At 44.0% G+C, this 22,574-nt stretch overlaps 2 protein-coding genes across 2 annotated transcripts in view; one reads left to right on the top strand and one right to left on the bottom strand.

The window, feature by feature from the left end:
• Positions 1–302: 302 nt before the first annotated feature.
• On the bottom strand, positions 303–4,923 carry LOC119396432 (protein jagunal). Its single transcript, XM_037663649.1, has 2 exons — positions 4,751–4,923; positions 303–3,481 (listed from the first exon to the last, which is right to left on the bottom strand). Exons 1-2 carry the CDS (start codon positions 4,837–4,839, stop codon positions 2,989–2,991), a joined length of 582 nt encoding a protein of 193 aa, XP_037519577.1. The 5' UTR covers positions 4,840–4,923; the 3' UTR covers positions 303–2,988.
• A 178-nt stretch (positions 4,924–5,101) lies between these two features.
• LOC119396431 (X-linked retinitis pigmentosa GTPase regulator) overlaps positions 5,102–22,574 on the top strand; it is a 29,693-nt gene continuing 12,220 nt past the window's right edge. The window contains exons 1-13 of the mRNA XM_037663648.1: positions 5,102–5,325; positions 7,607–7,732; positions 8,910–9,002; positions 10,287–10,349; positions 11,376–11,534; positions 12,261–12,410; positions 13,115–13,276; positions 13,811–13,969; positions 14,918–15,045; positions 16,848–16,976; positions 20,695–20,743; positions 21,520–21,671; positions 22,349–22,429. Of these exons, the coding sequence (XP_037519576.1) occupies positions 5,295–5,325; positions 7,607–7,732; positions 8,910–9,002; positions 10,287–10,349; positions 11,376–11,534; positions 12,261–12,410; positions 13,115–13,276; positions 13,811–13,969; positions 14,918–15,045; positions 16,848–16,976; positions 20,695–20,743; positions 21,520–21,671; positions 22,349–22,429 (1,482 nt within the window). The 5' untranslated portion in view covers positions 5,102–5,294. The remainder of the gene's footprint in view (positions 5,326–7,606; positions 7,733–8,909; positions 9,003–10,286; positions 10,350–11,375; positions 11,535–12,260; positions 12,411–13,114; positions 13,277–13,810; positions 13,970–14,917; positions 15,046–16,847; positions 16,977–20,694; positions 20,744–21,519; positions 21,672–22,348; positions 22,430–22,574) is intronic.

Raw genomic sequence — 22,574 nt, 5'->3', positions numbered from 1 at the left:
TGATCACTTCGGCAAAAATTTGCAATGTGGCCTGGTGAGGGGCCCTTTAAAAACAGGCCAGCACTACTTGCTGAAAACGAACGCAGTCCTCACGTGTGATGCTATTGCATTTGGCATCGCATCATTGCGACCAACTCGGTAAATTAAATGTTGCTGCCCTCACATTTTATATTCACATATTCCCGCATAGGTGGAAGCAGCAAGGGATCCTGCACAATAATGCTGCTTCCCTATTTCGACGTCTTTTACCCACCCGATTTTATCCTCGCAGCACAAACACATTTAAGAGAAAGTGCTGCAAGTACCAACAAACAACTGGAATAATTTATTGCGCCATAGTTTCACACATTCATGTTGTCACAGCAGCTGGCAGTAGTAAGTTGGACAATGTTACATTCCACATTTTTTTTTAGTAATGAAACACACCCTGCAGCATTCACAGTCCGCACACCTGCGCAAGCCCCAAAGCAAGCTTACACGAGTATCTGAAGTTGCCTCCCGACAAAGAGCACTGACAGTGTCACACTGGCACATACAGGAAATCACTCCACAGCAATGCCCACATATGTGAAACTACAAGGGATCCTGCACACACATGTGCACACACATCTTTACATCACATTGAAACACTACACAAATGACAGCCACATTCAAGTTTTCGATTTCTTTGTGCAATCGCCTATACACCCTCTGTCAGTGTACTATCTATTAACTTTAAACATGTTAGCCCCAAGAAGTTCGAAAAATCTCACAGATCTTCAAGCTGCATCCAGCAAATGTTAGCAGTCAAAAGCAGTTCAATTATACTGCTACGCCTGTAGATTTGGCTGTGCAAGTTGCACAACAAACAGCATGAATGCTTTTCATGTTACTAAGTAAAATTTGAGGCAGCCATTTTAAGACCTTGCAAATTACTATATGCATTTCTTCCTCACAAGGTATGCTACAGCTGTGTTTCGCTGATGCACCCGTGGGTAAAGATTTCTTCAATATTTAAGCATAAGTGAAGATTGGTGCTTCAAATGAAGGTGTGACCATTTTGTTCTTTATATATTCAACATCTGCATCTACACACAGTTTCACAGTGCTAACAGTGTACAACATAGTTCAGGGGGCCTATACCATTCCACGGAATATGAAATGCTATTCCGTGTTGGTCCTCTATGATTGGCCATTTCGAAATATGTCAGGGGCCCCAACATGGGCAGCGCCGGTGGCGCGAGGCGCCACGACACGGAGCAAACGGAACAGTATTCCATGATAAGGTACAGGCCTGCAGCACTAAAAAATAAAGTACGGAAGCAATAGCAAGAATGTGGGTGAATAACAACATATCTCTGCAGCAGCTGCCCACACCATGAAGCCTTGCAGGTTGTAGTGACTTAGAATTTTCTTCCTATGCAGTTAAAACATCAAACAGCATACCTTCTCACCACCCATGCTAACGGCCCACATACTTACGGGTCATTATGAATAAAACCATGACATTCTCAAGGTAGTAACACAACGAATGCTAAATGTGCACTTGTCACTATTAAAGGACTCTTTTTTTCCCACCCATACCAGGCCAGGGTATAGAACTTGCGGGTATGTTGAAAAAGCAAGCAGTTTGATTCACAACCAGTTCATTCATTGCAAGCAAACACATTTAAGTCTATGTGCTAATCACACATTAGAATACAAGGCTTTACTACTTTTGCCATAGACAAGACCCATATAAGGCACAACGGAAAAGTTTCAAAGCGTTGCGGCAAGCCTGCAAGACATTGCTGCAACACTACAATAATGTTAAGCCTTGGGCTTGTAACTGTGTTTGGCTGTTCCCACATTTAGTACCAAGGACATGGTACATCACATGCAGGAGTTACATGTACTACAAGCCTGATACCATCTCCACATGCCGTAAATTTAAAGAAAGGACTAATGGTTTGCCAAGCTTTGAGCTGCGCGGAATTACAGTGGCAAACTTTCACTTGGCTCTGACTGTATCCGCAAACTTCCCCTACTTGAGGGACTGATGGTTTAGCAAGTTTACCAGTGCAAGCTCAGAAGCTAGCTTGTGGATGTAGAAACGCAGATCATAGGAAGAACATCCTCATCACAGTTTTTCAATCTGAGAATTGTTCCTGACACCACAGAACACAGAGCTTCACGCACATGGACCAGACACCAGGAAGGCACAACACGTAAACACAGATGCACATTCCCGTGGTCCCCTGGAAATCGTCAGGAGACGCCACACTCCGAGAACGGTTGCTTCTCCAAGCAAACAGGCTGCAAGCAAGTCTTCACAGAGGATCCTTAAGGAACTATGGTGCGCCGTAGCAGTGCCAGAGTTTACAGTTGCCAAAGTTGCCCCCAAGTACTAAATTCCACCAGGTCAAATCGGGGGTTGCGCTACATAAATCTTCACCAGTATTGGGAGCACATGCACATGACAATGAAGATGAGACACAATACATATACTAGCAGCTGTCTAACTGTGGGCATCGAGAACTATGGCACAGAAATCTACTGCAATGACCTATATATTGAGCAAACCTCACTCAACTGTGGCTGCCATGTGCACTTAGTGAGCTTGACAGATTTAAGTTCAACTGTCTTATCAAAGAAACTTCAACAATACGGTGTACTGACCTAGGAAGCTAGAAGCGAGCGCAAGAACACGTCACTGGAAAACATTCATTTGGATTTAATAAAGAAAAAAACGCCGTGTTGGAAGTGCACACATTGGGGTTAATAGAAATGGCAGTGGTTGACAGTCTGTAAGGGCTCCTGAGATGGATGGAAGGGTTTTGCACAGCATGACGAGACAGCTGGTTCACTGCGGCTGGCACATGGTCGGCAACCGACAACTGTGACACTGATCCAGCGCACTCAACAGAAGTACGGACAGAAAGAGAAGAAGGAAGACTGCTGCACAGGGTCAACCACAGAGGGCGCTGCGATGGGTGTGCATCCACCAAGCAACGCGGGCGCACATAGGGGTTACTTGGCTTTCTTGACAACCGTTCCGCGTTGCCAAGCCAGGATGAGCCTTACGCCAAAGTAGAGTGAGAACATGTGCGCCTGGAAGGCCACGGTAAGGAAGGCGTACCAGAGGACCGCCACGGGGTAACCCTGCCACAACTGGACATTCTCGACGGCGTGGCCGTGCTGCACGAAGGCATACAGGTCGCGGAAGAAGTAGACCGCGGCTCCGATCACGGGACACAGACCGAAGAGGAACGTGCCGGCGACATACACCTTCATGCTGCTCGCGCGATTGCGACGCACGGCCGTCAGGCCTGGCAGCATGAAGAGCAGGCTGGCAAGCCAGACCCACTCCCAGAGCAACGGCTTTGGGATGTACAGCTCTTCCAGCTCGAGGATGAAGATGTCCAGCCGATCGAGCACGTCCTCGGCTAGCTTGGCGCACATGGCAAGAAAGAGGAAGAAGTGCAGCAGCATTGCCGTCTTTAGTCGCGTCTTGTAAATGGCACTGCAAAACAAGGAAGGGTGTGCAATAAAATATACATTTCTGAAAATAAAGCTCTGCAGCACTGTTAAGAGCATTTATTGCCGACAAAACAACTCTCTCTGCTAACTATAAGGTTTTTCAAAGTCTTTAGTAGTGAGTCAAACCCTCATCAACACAACAGCAACAACATTCTGTACCTAGTGGCTTTGCCTAAATATACAATGAACAGCACATAACATCATCAGACTTACAGAAACAAATTTCACATGTTCTTGAGTCTGCATTCAACATTCACTGCTTTAAATAAACGTACTACACAGGCATATGGCTTTTCTCTACATCTTCTGTTTAGGAGTTCCAAGCCCAGGATACAGCTACACTTGTGGTGCATCCAAAAGTACACGTATTGCTGGCTGTCTAGCCTAAACACTGCACTCAATACTATGTTGTATCATAGGATGCATTCATAAATACTTTTCAGGTTGACTTTTGAGATGTAGACACATAACTATCCGGAGAAACATTTTCCACATGACGAAGCATGCATCCAATCACTGCAGCTGAAATCGCACACGCAGCGGGTCACATGCGAAATCGAAGTGCGATTTTGGGTAATGAAGAGGAGTGCGAAACAAGGTTATTTAGTGCGTGACGATGGGCCATTGAGCGATATACGTCGGTACAAATAACGGTGGGATGTGTATTGTGTAGATCATTTAACAAGCATAGTGTGGAACATGTGTCGAACGCTGTAATCACCATAGACATGGTCGCAGGAACTAAGAGTTCAGTACAAACGAGAGGCGAGTATTCAATCGGCAATTATTGGCCACACGCTAGGATCATGTTCATTGAGCATTCAGTTAGGCGCGCACCGGCACGAGGAAAACCTTGACAGCTGTGAACTCGCATAGGCGAACCCGATCGCGTGCGTAAAAAATTAACGAGGTTAAGTCAATACCATTAATATGTTCCGTCGCAAAACGATAGGTAGCAGCGCTAATGCGCCACCAGTTTTCCAGCCAGCTTTCTGTTTCTAGGAGAGGAACCTCTCCAACGTGATGCCACGTATAACATAACGCGATCCCAGCAGTTACCAGCAGTCTCAGACCCCCGACGTCGCTACATTCCAGTGAAATTACGCAATACACCTGGCCGCAAATGTTTTTTCTATCACCCAATTCGCTTCGATGCCTTGTTGTAGTAGAAGTTATTCTGGCCGTTCCTAATATTAGCAACGCTTCCTAAGGGTATTTGCTCGAAGACAATTGCTCCGGCTGGACAACTAACCTGATCTGGTAGTGCGATGCCACTTTTTGTCGATGGTTGAAATCGCTGCCATCGGTGCCGCTAACGTGTACGCCTCCACGAGATGCCATGCTGTTTTTTGTTATTCGTCGTACAAAATTTGAGGAATCCTTGATCGAGGTCGGGAAGACATCTCTCTTTGCCGGAAGCTCCACAGCGCTTCCGGTAGAACCGTATAAACTATGCGGCCAAGATAGTGGTAATAGCGTACCAAAAATAATTACTGTTTAATTGTGTTGCGCATAAATATGCCATTTATATTACTCAGCGAGACTACCTTGTTTTCTTTTACGTAACAATTGATGGCTACGAAACTGTTCATGGTTGTTCTGCGTAACGTCGGCCGAATCCGCTTATGCAGAAGAGAGCTTTGGGAGGGTGCCTTATATTTCATCCTTTTGCGTTCTTGGGTTTGCGTGCATGTTTCATCCCGAATCGAAGTGTATCAACGAGTTTCGTGCCCTTCCCCTGTAGCCTCTTTTAGATTTGTGTCGACTGCTCGCCGTGACCGCTTCGGAAAGTGAAAATGACAGCTGATGAGGAAGAGGACATCCCAGGTAAGCTCGCCTCCCATTACTACATATGAGAGATGCTCGCGTCTCGAGCTCTCACTTAAAAGTCGTGTTTCCAAGCGCGCGATTGTTGTGCACCCTGCGTAGTTTGTGAGCGTGCAACTTTTCTTTCTTTATTACTCGTTCGATCGCTCTAAGCGATGCAAGAACGATATCGGGAGGTGAAACGCGCTTCTCCGGTGTGGTACCGCTATGCGGAGATGACCACTCCTACGCACGTCGCCGCAAACGGGTTCGCTGTTGAACATCGGTCGCTATGCAGACAGAGCCGCGACGAACACGCTCTCGTTTCCCGGAAGAGCACGCTTCTTTTTTATTTTTCACGTGCGTGTGCTTCGCGACGTTTCGAAGCGCGCTTCGTCGTAGGTCAGGGGGAGCGTAAAATGCGACCCTCGTACGCGCAGCGCTAGTCAAGATTAATTACGGCGGGCGCTCCACGGAGGGGAGGGGCTGCGGGAGGGAACGCGTCGCTACGGTGCTGCTTGAGCGATTTCCCTCGCGTCGGCTTGCCCGATATTCTTCCTTTTCGCGAGCGGAAGACGACCAACGTCGTTGCTAACTGGCAGCGGTGCGACTCCCTGCTGTCTTACAGAATACTTATTTTGGAATCGGGCCAAGGTTGCTTGATTGTGACATCGCGGGGGTGTGGCCAATGCGCTTTTTTTTAGTACTTTCTCGTTTTTTTTTTCTTCTTTTATACGTGGTACACAGCGCGTCGTCGCAACGACGTCGCGTCGGTAACGCTCGCGCACGCGTATAAGCTGACTTCGGAATGCGATTGCGTGCGCCTCCGTAGTAGTGGTGCTCGCGGATCCTGTTCCGTTCGTCTTTGCGGACTTACCTCATGGTCATTTCCGATGCACGTGCTGGCGATCGGCACGCCTCGAATGACGCGACGTTATGTGGTGCGCCTCTTCTGAATAACTTGGGAGCTGGCTATGAAACAATTTTATTAATTAATTCAATCAATCAAACATTCACACTTCATTAAATGGGAACGGTGGCAAGAGGTATGCGAGAAATGAACTTCAAAAGCGTATGAACTTGAGAGTATTGGTACGCGATCATAGTAGAAAACAGCGCAATACAACGAAGACAAGAAACGCCAAACAGGATCAGACCTATCTTCTCCCTCTCCTCCGTCTTTCCCCCTTGCCAGAATGCGTATATACTTGTGCAAAAAAAAATAAACGCACCTGTTGGTAGTCAGTGCTGGTCCTGTTTGGTCTTTCTTGTCTTCGTTGTATTGCGCTGTTTTCTACTATGTATGCGAGAGCATGGAATATATATGTGGCTGACAAAAAGAAAAGGTAGGGGGGGAGTGCAGCAGAATTCCTGTGTAAGAACATCTGCAAAACCAGCGATAACATTCCGAATCGGAGATGCTATCGCTGGTCGTGTTGTATGCAAGAGTCACCGGCCGAAACTGTCAAGGAAAGCAAAGTTGAAGTCCCGTGGGAAAGAAGGTCGTAACTTCATTACGATTGCTCTGCCTTTTCTAAGCTGCTAAGTGCAGGAACCGCATGAAGTAACTACTAGTTCTGATCAGTTACCGACGCCCTTAAGAGTTTGAGTTCCAAGCACTGGACTTGAATTGCAGTATGTACACTACGATTTCTGCTAGTAGGGCGAGAGCCAAGAGCATGCTGTCATGGTTGAGTGGGAGGACAAAGATAAACCTAAAAGAGAGCAGCATACAAGCACATATGATGTTAAATGTGGCTTGCGGCATCACTAAAGTGCACGTTTCAAGTGATGTACAAATGCAGCACATAGTTTGTGTTGAGAGGCGCATGTACTAGGAACAGAAACGCTTCCTAAAAGTTGCTCAGACACACATTAAGTGCCTTTGCAGGCTCATTCACTGTAAGGACATCTAATTCACACCATGGAAGCTAAATGAAAACATCTTTACTGCCAGACACTTTCTCAAGTTATATATTTACTTTCCATGTAAACTTAAAAAAGTTAATGGTCAGATTTGTAGTGCAAACTGAGAACAAAGGAAAACCAAGAAGAGAGGACAGGATTGGTGTCCTATCCTGTCTTGTTAACAGGACAGAAAATTGGGCTAGTTGGTGAGGATTCATTGTAGCTAGTAACTCGACTAACGAAGGCGGAGAAGAACTTTACAGGACAAGCCCTGTCTCCTTGTCTTTTTTCCTTAATTTTCAGTTTGTGCCACAAATCTTTCGTTAAGCTATGCACCGGCTTGCCCAACGTAATGCTCTGAAACAGTCAAATTTGTATCTTTCTCTTGTCAAAGGCTCTGGGGCAGTATGCACCTTTGGGAAGACCCGGTTCGCTGGCAACATGCCTGGAATGTTTTGGGTGAAAAACGATCCCGTCATGCACGTGGCCTGCGGGGACGAACACTCAGTCTTCATAACGGGTATGTCCAGCTGCATGGTATGTGATCTGTCTGGCAGTGACGTCCGTTTCTGATGGCTGCTGCCATTGCAGCTGCTGCTCTGAAAACATGTGTGCTAAAAAAAATGTCTGTGGCTTTGTCGCAACATTTTATAACTGTCTGACTTTTTTCTGACTTTCTGAGCTTGTGTTAATCTAGTATGCTTTTGCACACTGTGTCGCACTCTGGAAGGAGAACACAACATCAGTATTTGACCATTTGTTACTGCTCACGCACAGTGTCAAAGCATCTCTATGTTCACCTGACTCACCAGATGTAGTGTTCTTATTACTTTGAGGAATTATTGAGGTTATGTTACTAATTATATGGTCCCTCTGCAGGTGGGCCATAGTGTATATTCGTGTGTCTAAGTCTGTTTTGTGTTCTTTCTCTATATTTCCGAAACCATGTTTTCCTAAGGTGAAATACACTTAATTGCAAATGGAAGTTCTTGTTATTATACAGGGCAATGTACTCCGGCGTAACACTGCATTTTCATATCTAGTCGAATATGTCCTCGTAGTGTTGCTCCAATGTAGAGAGTGCTGTATATATAAAGCCCAACCATGTCACACGTTGCCAGTGCATTGTCATCACTGAAGCCTTTCTGAATTCGATGAACACTACGGGTTATTAGTGATGAAGGCTTGTATGTGAATGTCTCTGGTACATACTCTTGAGGCAGTGATTATGTTGCTCTTCCAGTCCATCTCAGCTCTGCCTTTTCTGTACTGTCCATCTATCCTTTGCTGTACATTGCTGTGCTGTCGTTATCACTGGTATGAGACATTTAACGTAGCAAAAAGATAAAGAACAGAATAGAATTTGAGAACTAGTGTGCTCTGCTGAGCTTGGCGTGTGTTCTCAGAAACATAAGTGTTTTATAAATAAGTACTTCCATGGGTAAAATGAAACCAGATTCTTTATGCATTCAGTAGCTGCATGAAATAACAGGACACCTGATATGAAGTACAGTCTAACCTTACAATGAGGTTGCATGAAATAGCATCTGCATTTTAATAAAGTGTCGATGCAAGCATGCCGTGTTGTGTGGCCAAGGTTAAATGGCCTACTTATTATACTTAACTTTCAGTTGGACCACTGACTGTATGCTCTCCACATTTTCAGAAGCTATATTGTTTTTGCTTGTTTTTTCCAGCGGGAGGCCGTGTGTTCAGCTTCGGCAGCAATGAGTATGGCCAGCTCGGGCACGGCCACAAGAACACAGTGGTGCGACCGAAATGCGTGAAAGGTACTTGCAAGATAACACTCATTTTATCTGCATGCCTCAAAGATAAGATGTAAGTGGCCGTGTTTATCCCCCGAGGAAGTGTGTGAACCAGGAATTCCATGTGATGCCACTTTGCTTGTCCCCCTGTGAATATAACTTGAAATTGAGGACCACAGTCCACACCTAAAGGGACACTAAAGACCAACCAAAACGATTTTTCTCATATTAGTAAACCGCTCTTTCACGATACCAAAAACACCACGCTTGCTGCAAGAAGACACTTAGTAAGCGAGAAAACGCGCAAAAACAAAATGTGGGTGGCGACGCCACCTTGAAGTTTCCGCACCATTCGCCGTGACGTCACATGTTTTGACGGCGCCTACTAGGGACTACGTACTAGCTCTTAATCGGTAAAAATGAGGTACATTGTCCTCTGAGGTGGCCATAGACTTAACATACCAAGTTTGGGGTAATTTTGTTGAGCCAATGGCGTCAAAATATGATAAATACATTTTCAAATCCATGATGTCACGCGGGGAGATTTTGGCACGAAATTTAAAAATGATACTTTGAACTTGATTTTCTCCTCTAAAACCTATCATGTGGAAATTAACGACATTGCAGTTCTCAGAGCACAATTTATCAGTCTAAACAGGTTCATTGTTTCTCTTTAGTGTCCCTTTAACATTGCGAACTTTCCAGCATGTTCATCAATTTCAGTTTGTGCATATGAATGATGTATAAATTAGGCTTTTTTTTTTTTTCATGCCTGTGATCTGTATAGTTTTGATCATGGAGGTATCCATCGTTGAGGGTTCGCAAACATATCTCGTTTCATGGAAGAGTTAGTAAATTTCAGCAGTGTTTGTGCATTTGTATAAGCCACATTAATACAGCAAGTATGTAGCAGGTTTATATTTTAACAGATCGAAACAATTGTATAGAGATATCACAATTGGATCTTCTTTGATGGATTACCTGAAGAGGCAAACATGTACTAAAAATGTATATGTACTGTTTTGTCGCTTTGCTATTTTAGCTATGAATTTTATGCAGTATTCTGGGAGTAACAGAGCTGATCATCATTGGCTCTTTCAGCTAAACGGCTACCGTATTCATGCTCAAGCTTACTGAGGCATTTTGCAGTATATTTCGGTTTGTGCACCGTTTTGGTGTATTACTTGACTGTGTCCTTCAGAATAAGTCGCGTTTGTAGGGCTTCTATTGCATCACTAATGCTATCACTGTTGGGAAAACTTCTTTACTGATAGTTTAAGTTACTAACTTCAAAAATTAATCTTTCAGCGTTGAAAGACCAGAGGGCTGTTCTCCTAGCATGTGGACGGGCGCACACACTAGTTGCCACAGGTAAGAAAGCACACGTAGGTTTAGTAAATGTATTGACATATTTTCTGAAATTGAAGCATTCAGTCAGCCTAAGTGATAACTGCCTTCTCTTCTCTTATTATTTGGACAAACGAGCCAAAAAAATACTTTAGTGTCATATCTTGTCCCGAATCTAAGCACCTCTACTTTTGCCGTTGTGAATATTGGAAAAGAGATAGTCCTTTACGTAACACTAAGGAGGTAAAGGTCTGTGCTCTCACAAGACACTCATTTAATTACCATAGTGTTCTCGGTTGATTGAATTGTTACTGGTCATAATATAATGATGCGAGTATTCATTGTAAGTCATGTTGGGTCATCTATGGTCTAATTCCTTGACTGTCAGATAGAGATGTACTGATTAACTTGGAAGTCAAAGAAGAATTTATCTGCAAGTGGTCTTTTACAGCATTCCACTTGTTGAAATGCTTTCTGCTGGGATCTGCAGCTGTGTGTTTTTGTGGCTAAAGCATTTTTTGTCCACAAATAACCTTGGGCAACTTCATCTGAGATCAAAGTTTATTTTACATTGCCTCCTGTCCACATTTTCGTTTATTTCCTTCTAATTATTGACATTCTTTCAACTTGGTACCCCACAAATCTAATGTCATATGCAGTAGAGACAAAGGTTTTTAGAAATGTATGGTACACAAAATCTGTAAGTGCACTCCTTCATACACTTTATTTGGCCTAAGCAGCAAGCTGGACCTCATGCTAGTGTCGAAAATGAGGCAGCAAAGTGCGTATAGTGCTGCTATATCTACTGGCCTCCATGCTTCACGCCATCAAAGCTTTCAATGTGGATCTCTCAGCCAGTATAATGGGGCACCTAGCAGGAGTTCAACCCCGTTGGTTATCAGGATGAGCCATAATCATGGAAAAGCCCGCTTGCGAAATTTTGCATATTGTCTGGTAAAATTAATAAATGCGAAGGCACTATTTTTTTTCATGGAAACTACTCCTTGGCACTAATATGCATGTGTCCTTCCACCCTTTTCGTGGTCTCAGATGACCATCGGGTGTATGGTTTTGGTGTCAACACCGAACACCAGCTGGGCCTCAACTCTCAAGAATTTCAACACCCGGAGCCCGCGCTCATCACCGCACTCACTGGGCTGCAGATAAAGCAACTGGCTGCTGGGGCCGAGCACTCTGTGGCACTCACAGGTATGCAAGGGAGATTGAGTGTTCTTTTGGAGAGTGTGGGTAGACGTACAGTTTGAGTCACACTTGTCTAGAGCAGCCATTTGGCTGCTTCAGCTGCTGTTTTTTGCAAAAATATTCAGAGACTGATGCCGTAATGATACCAAACATAATCATATCATTTGCTAGGTCCTTGTGCTATAATTCAGACATGAACGGAAGCTTGTAGCCAATGCGAAAAAGCAGCTGCGGATGCCGCCATCATCCGTAGCCATGCGCTCGACTGCACTAAACTAGTGTGATTCAGGCTATACTGCTGAGCTTCGTGTTGCCTGGGGAAGCATAGAGACTACAGGAAGTATGGCTGTTAATTATGAAATAAGCTTAAGTGTGCAATCAGCTTAGTATTGCTGGTGAAGGGAAAGGGAAATTATATTAGTAGAAGACAACTTGTCGGCATTGGGAGAAATTTGAGCCTTTGCATGTGGCATGCTATGCTCTGTTAATAGAGCAACGGTGATCAATGGCTGTCCCTTTGCATGCTTGTGTAGGTATTCATGCACTCATTCTTTACCTAGCATTGAGAGTGCTGAACAGTGCCACCCCATGATCATGACAGAGTATATATAGGGAACATTGTTCGTTTTCTCTCAGCTCCATATGGTTTTTTCATTCACGTTTTGATTGTGTCTGCTTACATGATTGTGTAGAATAATAAGCTCAGTGTTAAAATGTGAAAACGTGTTGCAGACAAGGGAACGGCTTATGTCTGGGGTGGCGGCAAGGAGGGCCAGCTAGGCCTTGGGACCAAGACCACAGTTCCCTCACCTCTGGAGCTCAAAGTGGACATCAGGATAATGTCCGTTTCGACGGGCTATTACCACACGGCCATTGTTTCGGGTGAGTGCATGCAGCAACTTGTGTCTTCACACTCAAGAATTCTGTGGTGTGATTTACAAGACAGGCTTGGTCTTTATTGACGATGTGCAATAATAACCTATTTCGCTTCCAAACTCTTACTGCATGCAGAACTGTTTGCAAAACCATTTCATTAGATATTGCTTGATATGTAATCCACATGTGCTGTTCTTGTTTACTTCTTCTGAGTGAAGTTGGGGTGAGAGGAGTGTTTTTGTTAAATGTTAGCATTCCAAGTTGGGCAAACTTTTCTTGCATGCGTTCTCACTGATGGACCGCAGGTTAGTTTGAGATTAGGGTTCTCGTCGAAATGAAGGTGCCTCAATAATAAGTGAATATGAAAAAAGTTTCTTTCAAGCACTACTGCTGTCGAAGCACAGGAGCTGTAAGTGCTACAGAAAAGCATCAATATCGTTATGCAAAGTGTTGTGTGACCAGCTGCAAAATAATGTGTCACTGCAGAATGTTACACGCTTTGGTGGCTTGAATGTTGTAAGTGCTTACAGCCAAGATGCCATGACAGCCGGGTTGTAAGCCTAGAAACATCTCATGAAACACTTATCCCTGTTCTTTATGGGCATTTACTGTTACACTTTTCGTGGTTAATTATCATGGGCAGAAGTTGACTGAAAGGACTTTCGGCAGAGTTGTAAGCGAGTAATAACTTATCATCAATTTTTTGACAGTTGATGGCATTTTGTACACATTTGGAGAGAGGGACGGAGGAAAGCTTGGCTTGCCAAAAACTCTGTGCTGCAAACGCTACAACAAACCGACAGAGGTCTCGACAATCCCAGGAAAAATAGTCTCTGTTTCGTGCGGTGGGACCCACACAATGGCGCTTACAGGTAGGCTTCTACGTGTTTTTGATCCCGCTGTTGTTTTCTGTGCTTCAGCCCAATGAAATGTTCACTGACGTTTTTTAACAGCTAGTAGATGTACCCATTGTCAATGAGGGCACAGTATTTCGAATACTGGCAGGTCAGACAGAGAGGACGGAAGACTTTTATAAGCTTCCTTATTGTCAACATTGTATGAAACAAAAGTATTTTTCTGTGTTATGTAGAATTCTATGCAATGTACAGATAAACTTATATCCAATTTCAATCCAGTGAGTGCCGTGTACAATTTAGTGTTATATTACTTAGTGTTACGTGGCATAATGATACGTGAAGTTTTGTTATTCTGCAGTAACCATGCACTTCAAAGGGTCCTTGAAATCTAAGATAATTGAAATCCATGCAGTGGTTGCACAAATAAATACATGAATAAAAAATTATTTTAGTCAGTCATTGACTGCAACCACAGGAAGTTAATATTGCTTAGAGAGCATCATAAGACCTCTTTTTCATTGCATTACAAACTTTGCTCTTCTCTTCTAGCCGAGGGCAAAGTGTACGCTTTTGGCGATGGTAGGAATGGCCAGCTCGGGCTGGGGAACAAGACGCTGCAAAGCAACAAGCCGCAGCCGATCCCATTTGTTGAAGGCATCAAGATTGCAAAGGTGGTCTGCGGAGAAAGCCACACTGCTTTTCTCTCAGGTGAGCTTGGGTTTCATCAACCAGATCATAATCCGTTATATATAGCACATATTTCTGAACAGGCTTCAAGCTCAGTGTTGGCAGCTGCCCACAATCTGGCAATATTTTACCCTTTTTTTATCATAATTGTCATTTATTCAAAGGTCTGATGAGGTGAGGTGACTTAAAAGGGGTAGTAAAGATTCAGTTAGGATATTATACAACAAAGGTATGTAGTAAAAAAAAATGTTTGGAACAAATTATACAGGCCAATGGAAGTTAAGTATTCGCAGGGGTATGTCAACTATAAAATTAAAAGCTGGATTTCTGGCTGTGGAAGGTGCATTCCAATGGAGGCAAAATATATAGAAACGGTTTTGTGCCCTTATTTAGGTGCTCTGACGAACACTGCCCAGTTGAATTTACACTCCTAAGCAGCCGACAAGAATAACTCTGAACCCATGTGTTGCTATGAGATGTCCAACTTGCTATAATATGGTATTTTTGTTTAGTATTTATTTATTTAGGGGAATGATGCTGATATCCAAGTACGGCCTTGAGGCCCCCTTTATATGTGTATATATATGTGGAGTGCCCTTAGTGAAATGCCAGCTGGTTATCTTTCCATTGTTTGTATCTGAGAGCAGCATGATACTAAGGATTTCGACTTGTTACTTGTGTCCATTACATCATCTGTATGCGAAGCTTGGGATATCAGACTCTCATATTATTTCTTTCTTGGTTTAAATATTTCATATTTAAGCCAAGCTTGTGCTATGATGGTTGAGTCACTCAACCATCACATTAGGGCATGCTTTCAGTTCACTTTTTTGCTTCCCATCAGTGCTCTTCATTCGTACTTCATTTGTGCTTCTACATACGTAGCCAAGAATCTCGCACCGCAGTGCAGGGATAGTTTTTTTTATGCGCTTTCAACTGTTATACCCCTTGCTTGCTTTTACATTTCAGACAAGAGACAGCTCTTGACATGTGGAGATGCTCGCCACGGAAAGTTGGCGCTGGTCACTAACGATGCCTCTGCGAACCAGTTTACACCCGCCCTGGTTGAGGAGCTGCTTTCATACCAAGTCCAACAGGTGAGCAATTACCCGTGTTAGCATTCCAGAGTAATTGCCAGATACCACGATTGAAACTTCCTCCACATCTTACTACAGTATGAAGAAACAAGCTGAAAGGGAGCAGTCCTTTTCATCAACATACCAGCATCTTTCCTCCACGCCTCCCCCTGGCTACACCCCTGCTGCTATGACTGTTGTGTGCATGCACACTTTAAGGACACTAACATTTTTTATAAGGATTCTCTGTTCTGAGCAGTAAATGTCGAGCTAACATTGTCTGATATTTCATTCAATGCTGGCAGTCCCTGCTAGGCTGCTGGCAGCCACTATTGTGCCATCATGCCACTATTGTGAGATTACTTGTAGTTGCCCAGGGGGCCATTTCTTCTGCTCACTAACAGTTGCCTTGCGTGCTGCATCTCAACAACATTGTGCTCCTGAGTATAGTTAAAAGTAACTCAGCAAGGCGTTGCTTCGGGCTAGTTGGTAATCCATAATTACGAGATTTATAGCGCGGAACTTCTACACAAGGGACAAAGGAACACGACGAGCACAAGCGCTTGTGCTCGTCGTGTTCCTTTGTCCCTTGTGTAGAAGTTCCGCGCTATAAATCTCGTAATTATAGTTAACCCTTTGCGGTCCGTTGTCGGGCAGCGCCCGACAACGCAACACGGCCGTAGCGGTCCGCTGTCGGGCCCCGCCCGACAAGGGTGTTCGTGGTTTAAATTTTGCTGTTTTCTCACCGCGAGTCGCGCGCATTTTTTGTATACATGAAGGGCCATCTCTTGAGGAATAAGTGAGCTTTGTTTGTTGAGGTTTTACTTTTTTGACACTAGGGTGCAGCACTATGATCAGCACGGGGCCTAGAGCGTACCCACTCGCGCGCGCGGTTCGCTGAGAAGCATGGCCACGTTTTCACCGCGTGCGTTTTACGGCGGTGCTTTTAGCGAAAGCGAGGATGACTTTAGTGAGGAAGAGAATTACGTGCCTCCACCAGACAGTGATGACAGTGATTCGACAGAAGTGAGTGACGAAGACGACGACGGCGGCGGTGGAAACCTGCAGTAATAACCCTGGCCTGCACACAGGGGAATGATTTGAGCGGTATCATACGTTGCCCAAATATCACTAAAAGAGTTGCCTGCAGAATGCAGGAGCAAAAATAAATATCCTGTGCGTTTCTCTTCCACAGCTTGTGTTTTTATTCGCGGCGCCAGAAACTGGCGAAATAGTTTCGGACCGCTAGAGCCGGAAAGTGGGTAAAGGTTTTGGACCGCAAAGGGTTAAAACATCATCCGAGTAGTTCATTTGTAGTGCTAAGCCTTGCTACTGCTGTCATTGCTTCTCCCTATGGGCAAAACTGCCTTATCTTTTTAGTAGTTGTAGTTCGAAAACAGCGGTATATGAGTACTACCAGTTAACTTACAATAGCCATCTTGAAGTTCAAGTTCATTGAGCAAGTCAAGTCCCCTTCAGCACAACTCAACAAACTCATTTATAAGTCAACTCACTCGGACTCAGTCATGGCTCGGTGTGAGTCTGAGTCAGAGTGAGGCCAGCTGAGTATAATTATTGGAGATTAAAGCCTGATTGAGCAGGATTTTAGAGAGTCCAAGAGAGGCCAGACTGAGTAGAATTTCGGTGGGCTTGATTGCCAGTGAGTCCTACTGTGTAGAATTATGGTGATTACGAGTCTGGGTGAGCCTTTAGCAGAAATGTACGTACGTATTTTGTGAGTGAGTCTGAGTCCATTTCGTTTGTTTTGCCGACCTACGCCCTTGACTGCGTGACATGGTGTCCCGTTTCTTTTTCCCTGCCAGGTTGCCTGTGGTGGCTGTCATACGCTGGTTCTCGTCATTCCTGGATCTGGCCAGGAAGTCAATGCAAACAATGAAGTTGGCGCTACAGGCGATGTGAATGCAGCGCGTGCAAAGAGGCGTCATCGAAAGGTATGTAAAATTTCTGCTGTCTTTTTAGGCAGTCTTTTAGGCAGAATCACAGGTAATCTATGTTTCTCTTTGGAAGAATAATATTTGGATTGTCGGTTCATGACGACAGTGTAGTGATGCAGAACTATCGGTAAATTGACTATCGATAGTATCGATAGTTTCTTTTAAACTATCGATAGTGTAAACAAACTATCGATAATAGTACTACTATCGACAAACTATCAATAGTCCAATCGGTAGTACCATCGTTAATATCACTAGGATATTACCGCTGCACATGGTTATTGCTTTGTCTTGATGTATTCGGGTTTCACCAACAAAGACTGCTCCGAGCGTTTCACGCAGACCACGTCGCAATGTTTGAGAAGCTTCGCGATTGTTTGAGATCATTTTGTTAAGATTACGCGCTGGACGCGAAGAGTCAAGTTTATTCGAGAGCTTACGTGAGAACCAGCGATAATGCTGGAAGGTTCGATGACTGATGTATAAAAGATGAAGCGTTCCACCGATCATCAGATTACTCGACGGCCGGCGACTGTTCTCGCCCCTATCAGTGTGCAGCCTGTATCGCTTGTGTGTTGAATTTTGATTTTCTGGGCACAAGTTCCCCCAAATAAGGAGCTTCGTATTTCCCAGTCTTTCTGCAGCATTCTTCATCCTCATAACCACGTGACAAACTATCCATAGTGGTGCGAATAATGATGCTGTTGCTGGCTGGCCATATTGCCAAAATATTTGCGACAGCCTACTATCAGCTTCGCTTAATTTATGAGCAATTTTAGGCGAGAGAAATAAATTATATCCGTAGTGAAAATGGCGGAATATGTTCATTAATAAGTTCGTATTCAAAAGCAACCAGTTACACCTTACGATTAGCTAACTTAGTTCTTGATATTTTTTTTTATTTTGAAATCATAAAATGCAATATGAATTTGAAGCCGCGCAGTCCCATCACATGTCAAGGCTTCCTTTCCGCTACAGCTGAACAGTTTGACTTTATGATCATGTGTCAGCGAAGCACTCTGGTGAAGAACACAAGCAGGTCAACTTTCTTGCCCTTCAGCCTGCTCCTGCAGCTCCACTGTGTACCGCGCGCAGGGAACCAAGTTTATGCTGCAATGAGTTCGTGCTGTTGATTTTATACTATCGATAGTGCTATCGATAGTATTTTTTACCATCGATAGTTCGACAGTGACTCCGCTATCGGTAGTATCGATAGCACCATCGATAGTTCTGCATCACTACGACGGTGTCTCTTGGTACTTTTAAATAAGTTTTACTGCATTAAAACAGTGTCAGAGCGCCCCTTTAAGGCCGCATTGATACAGTGGCTGGGCAGGTGTTTGTAGAATCAAATAATTTTATGGCCCATCGTGGGTTCACTTAGTGCACGGTGGTCGTTGAACTTTTTCTAGAGACACAAGTGCATCTCCGGCAGGCTTTGTGTGATGACCGCCTTCCCATTGAACACATTTTCAATGAGTGCATGTTAAAAAAATGAAGTACAGTCAAACCTCGTTACAACGAACACCACATTAACGAACATTTCAAATTAACGAACTTTTAAGAAATCCCGTGCCGACTGCTTATAGTTTCAATGTAAAAATATTTCACTACTACGAACTTCAGAATAACGAACATTTCAGAATAACGATCGTTATTTAATTCCCGTGTAATCTTAGCAACACCTCAGTAATACGAACTAATATCCCGAAATGCGAGGATTCTTAGATTTCAGTGTATCGGTCATGGCAGTCGGAGCTGTAAGGTAGCAGACGACGCAGCGCGAAGAGCGGACGCCCTCCCGCAAAAACCTGAGATGGCGCGGGAGGAGAAAGACGCGGGCGGAGGACTTTTTTTCCCCCCTCCTTTGCGGAGGCGACAACGCATCAAGTTTTGTAAAGGCCCAACCGCATGCATTGCACGCGACTTTCGAGCGAAGGCGACTGCGACAAACGGGCTCCGTCGCGACGGGAGCACTCACATGTTCGCGACAAAGTGTCACGGTTGCTCGATTGAAAACTATTGCGTGCACGCAGGCAAATTACGAAAAAGAATTACAGAGTAGATGAATGACAACATGCCAAGTTTATTATTGTCTTGTTTGAGATAAGGATGCCATAAAAGCGTTTCGTGACTTCCTTTTTTCGCAATCTTGATCCCATGGGGCGCCCGGAAGCGTACGCTGCCTACGCTACGTCGCACTTTGCAAACTGCGTTATGTTGGGGTTAGTCCACGAGGCGCATCTCGACAACGTTTCCTTTTGCTGTCATAGAACGTTTAAGAAAAGCCGCAGCGCCTCACATCGTTGCTTCGCATGGAGAAGAGCTACCTCACACGACGACGATGTTGACATTGCAGCAAGCTACCACCAATGCAGCAAGCTACCACCGAAACATCAGAACGAACCGTCGATCAAAATTAACGACAAAATACGGCCGCTGCCTCGTTCTCCGCGTGAGATGGGGCTGTAAAGAAGGTAGTCTATAGCTTGCGTTCCTTGAAGTACGCGCCGATTGGAAGCATCACGAGCAAATTGCAACCGAAGCGAGGGTCAGAGATGCCGCCATTTTGCCGACATCGTCATGCTCACTTCCGGGCGACAAGCGATGTTCTCTGGCTTTCCAGAAACCTGCGACGCGACAACCGACGGCGATGGATGGCCCTCCGCGACAGCAAATCCTGTCGGCCGTCGCTCAAAACTCGCGTGCATGCAGTTGGGCCTTAAAGGATTGCAGCGATGACATGGACGACGATGTCACGGTAGCACCCGAAGATCGCGACGAGTCCGTGTCGGCCACAGATGCGTTGGACTACTTGAGGAAACTCCGCATGTTCATAGAAAAAAGCGGAAGAGCGACCGAAGCGGCGCACAAAAATGCGGACGGTCTAGAATCGTTCGTGACGCAGAGTTTGTGCTGCACCCGTCAAAAAACGATCACGTACTAGTATTTCAAAAAAAACGTGCCTTGTCTGACGTTCACGTGTGCATTGTTGTGAGAAACGAGTTCAAGGACGTACCGTTGAAAAGATAGGACGTTTGCGTTACTGAAATTATATTGTTATGGTAAATTTTTGGGCTTTCACTATAACGACCTTTCAGAATAACGAACATTTTTCCGCGGTCCCCTGAAGTTCGTTATACCGAGATTTCACTGTATAACAGAAATCGCCTGCAGAACAGTTACCCACACCATTTATCTTGCCTTCAGTGAAGGAATACATTCCGACTTCAGTGCACATGATTTGCCAGAAAACTGTAGAAGTAAGAGTGTTAAATTTACGTTTGTGCAATTTATCTTGCGATGTTCATTCACATTGATTTTTATGAAAACATCGTTTAATACGTCACGAAACATTTGCAGTTTTGTTCATGTTCCAAGGAATAAGGACTGTACTTTTTATTTACAGTAGATTCTAAGTAAACAGAAATCTCCTTAAACAGTCAACTGCCTCTAATATGATTGGTTTCGTACTTGAATTCTGCACCCCTCTTCATCCGTCAGTAAATGGAACTCCTGTTAAACGTAACATATTCTCCTGGTCCGTTCAGGTTCTATTTAATGAGAGTCTACTGTATATATTGCTCTGTTCTTTAACTCAAGTGTTATTCAATGTTCCTTTTTTATCGGTGAACATGTCTTCACAAGCTGCCATGGTCAAAGTGAAAAGTGTAGTTAAAGCATTTCTTTTTTTGTTCTTTTTGTGTTCATCTAGGCGGCACTAATTGAAAACGAACAAGACGAACCAGATGCTTGCGAAGAAGGTCAGTCTTCATCACAGTATTATTATAAATAACATTGCAGCAGTGTGTTACAAAAGCTCATCACAGGTCACAGGTTGAATCCTGGCTACATTCCAACAGGGATGAAATGCAAAAATAATTGTCTATTGTGCATCGTGAGCATGTTAGGGAAATCACTGTCAAGGTTGACTTGCAGCGTTTCCCTGCAATCTCCGTTACGGCAACCACCTTGCAGTCATGAAGCATTAAACGCCACAGTTTAATTTAAGTTAGTTTTATTGTTTTAATATGGTCTTCTTTCTAATATGGGTGGCACCGCAACGTTTTGACCACGCTATATCAGTGTTTATTGTTGTTTTCAAAAGACTCACATGTTATGAGAGATATGATGCTCTGTCCAAATTTTGAAAAAAGACACTTGTAAGTTATATATCAAGTATATCAGCTCTAAAACTTTTAAACATTTAGCACTGAGAACTGAGGCTTCTGAAAATATCTGCTGTTGGGGTTTGGAGAGCACACTGGAGCCTTTGCTGTATTTGATAGTCGACATGACATCGTTAATTTTACTCAGGTTATCTTGTAAACATTCCTATGAAAATAACAAAAAATATTCAACTTTGCGGTGAAGGGAAACTTGTAATTGGGGGGTCACAAATTATACGCACCCAAAAGAAGTGTTGTACATGTTGTTGAAACTACTCTTTGTTGATTGCACTTAAAATGTAAGTCTTAAAATGTAATTTCAATGTAGACGTCCTTGTTGCCCTGAAGTGAAACCGTTGTTTGCACCTCAGATTCGCATGTTACGGCGAGAGTACTAAGCGAGACGAGTCGGCAACCACGGAAGGCGCCGTTACTCGTAGAAGCCGCGACGGACACCAGTATCCGTCATGTCGACAGCGACGTCAGTGACGACGACACGTCGGAAATGTCTGTGCTGAACAAGGTAAGCACTCTCCTAGAATTAAACAAAGTGACTAGTTTACACTTATAACCCAGGGTGGACCTATTGCTTCTGTGAGTTGCTGTTGTGAGGTTCTTGAATTGTCCCACATTTTTCTTTACCTTTTCATCAATTGAGTATAGTATTTTCAGTCTATGTTATGGCACTTTGATACATAATCATAAAGACACGAGCAATTTTGTGTAAGTAGATTTTCAGGCAACCCAGACTAAAATAGTGCGTCAGTTCACTTCTTGTCCAAATTTTCACTGGAAGTGATATGCGCTTCCCGAAAGCTGCTCAAATGTTTTTTTAGCCATAGGTAGCATGGTATTCAGTGCTGACTAATGGATTGTTACTTTCCTGGTACATCTTAATTCCTTTCACTCAAGAAAACATATAAAGCTTAACGCACCTTCCTGGACAAAGTAGCACTCTGCTTATTTCAACAAACTTTTTCAAGTAAGTGGCTTGTTCAAGCTTGTCTTCGTTTATTCACCACGATTCGTGCTGGCCACACTGGGATTTGCGGTGTCGAGATTTAGCTGTCATGACAGTGTCGCATCAATCTCATAACCCAAGCAGTCACGCTGAAGGCCATGAGCTCATGCTGATTATGTATATAGCCCCTCAAGCAGTTGGTTTAGAAGCCGTTATATGTCCTGCTTATTGTTTTTCAGACACAGGTAATCAATCACATTGGATCTAAGGAGATATTGTCCGCCCTTGATCAAGATGAGAAGCCACCAGGGTTAAAGAAGGTGAGTGGCACATATCCTAAGCTAGTGTTAACGGGTAAACATTGAAATCTGGCACATTTTATCACTGCAGTCACTTGCTGATATGTTTAACAATTCCCTTCTTGCATATTTGCTTTAAAAAACTAATCGTTAACAAGACAAATTA

Source organism: Rhipicephalus sanguineus, chromosome 6 (assembly GCF_013339695.2).
Source record: "Rhipicephalus sanguineus isolate Rsan-2018 chromosome 6, BIME_Rsan_1.4, whole genome shotgun sequence".
NCBI lineage: Eukaryota > Metazoa > Arthropoda > Arachnida > Ixodida > Ixodidae > Rhipicephalus > Rhipicephalus sanguineus.
Note: the sequence above shows the minus strand (reverse complement) of the source record. Positions and strands in the feature narration are given on the sequence as shown.

Excerpts from the sequence above, each read along its gene's own strand:
- LOC119396432 (XM_037663649.1), bottom strand. The coding sequence starts at position 4,839 with ATGGCATCTCGTGGAGGCGTACACGTTAGCGGCACCGATGGCAGCGAT. Across the intron at positions 3,482-4,750 it reads GCATCGCACTACCAGATCAG|TGCCATTTACAAGACGCGAC; the intron begins GTTAGTTGTCCA and ends CTTGTTTTGCAG.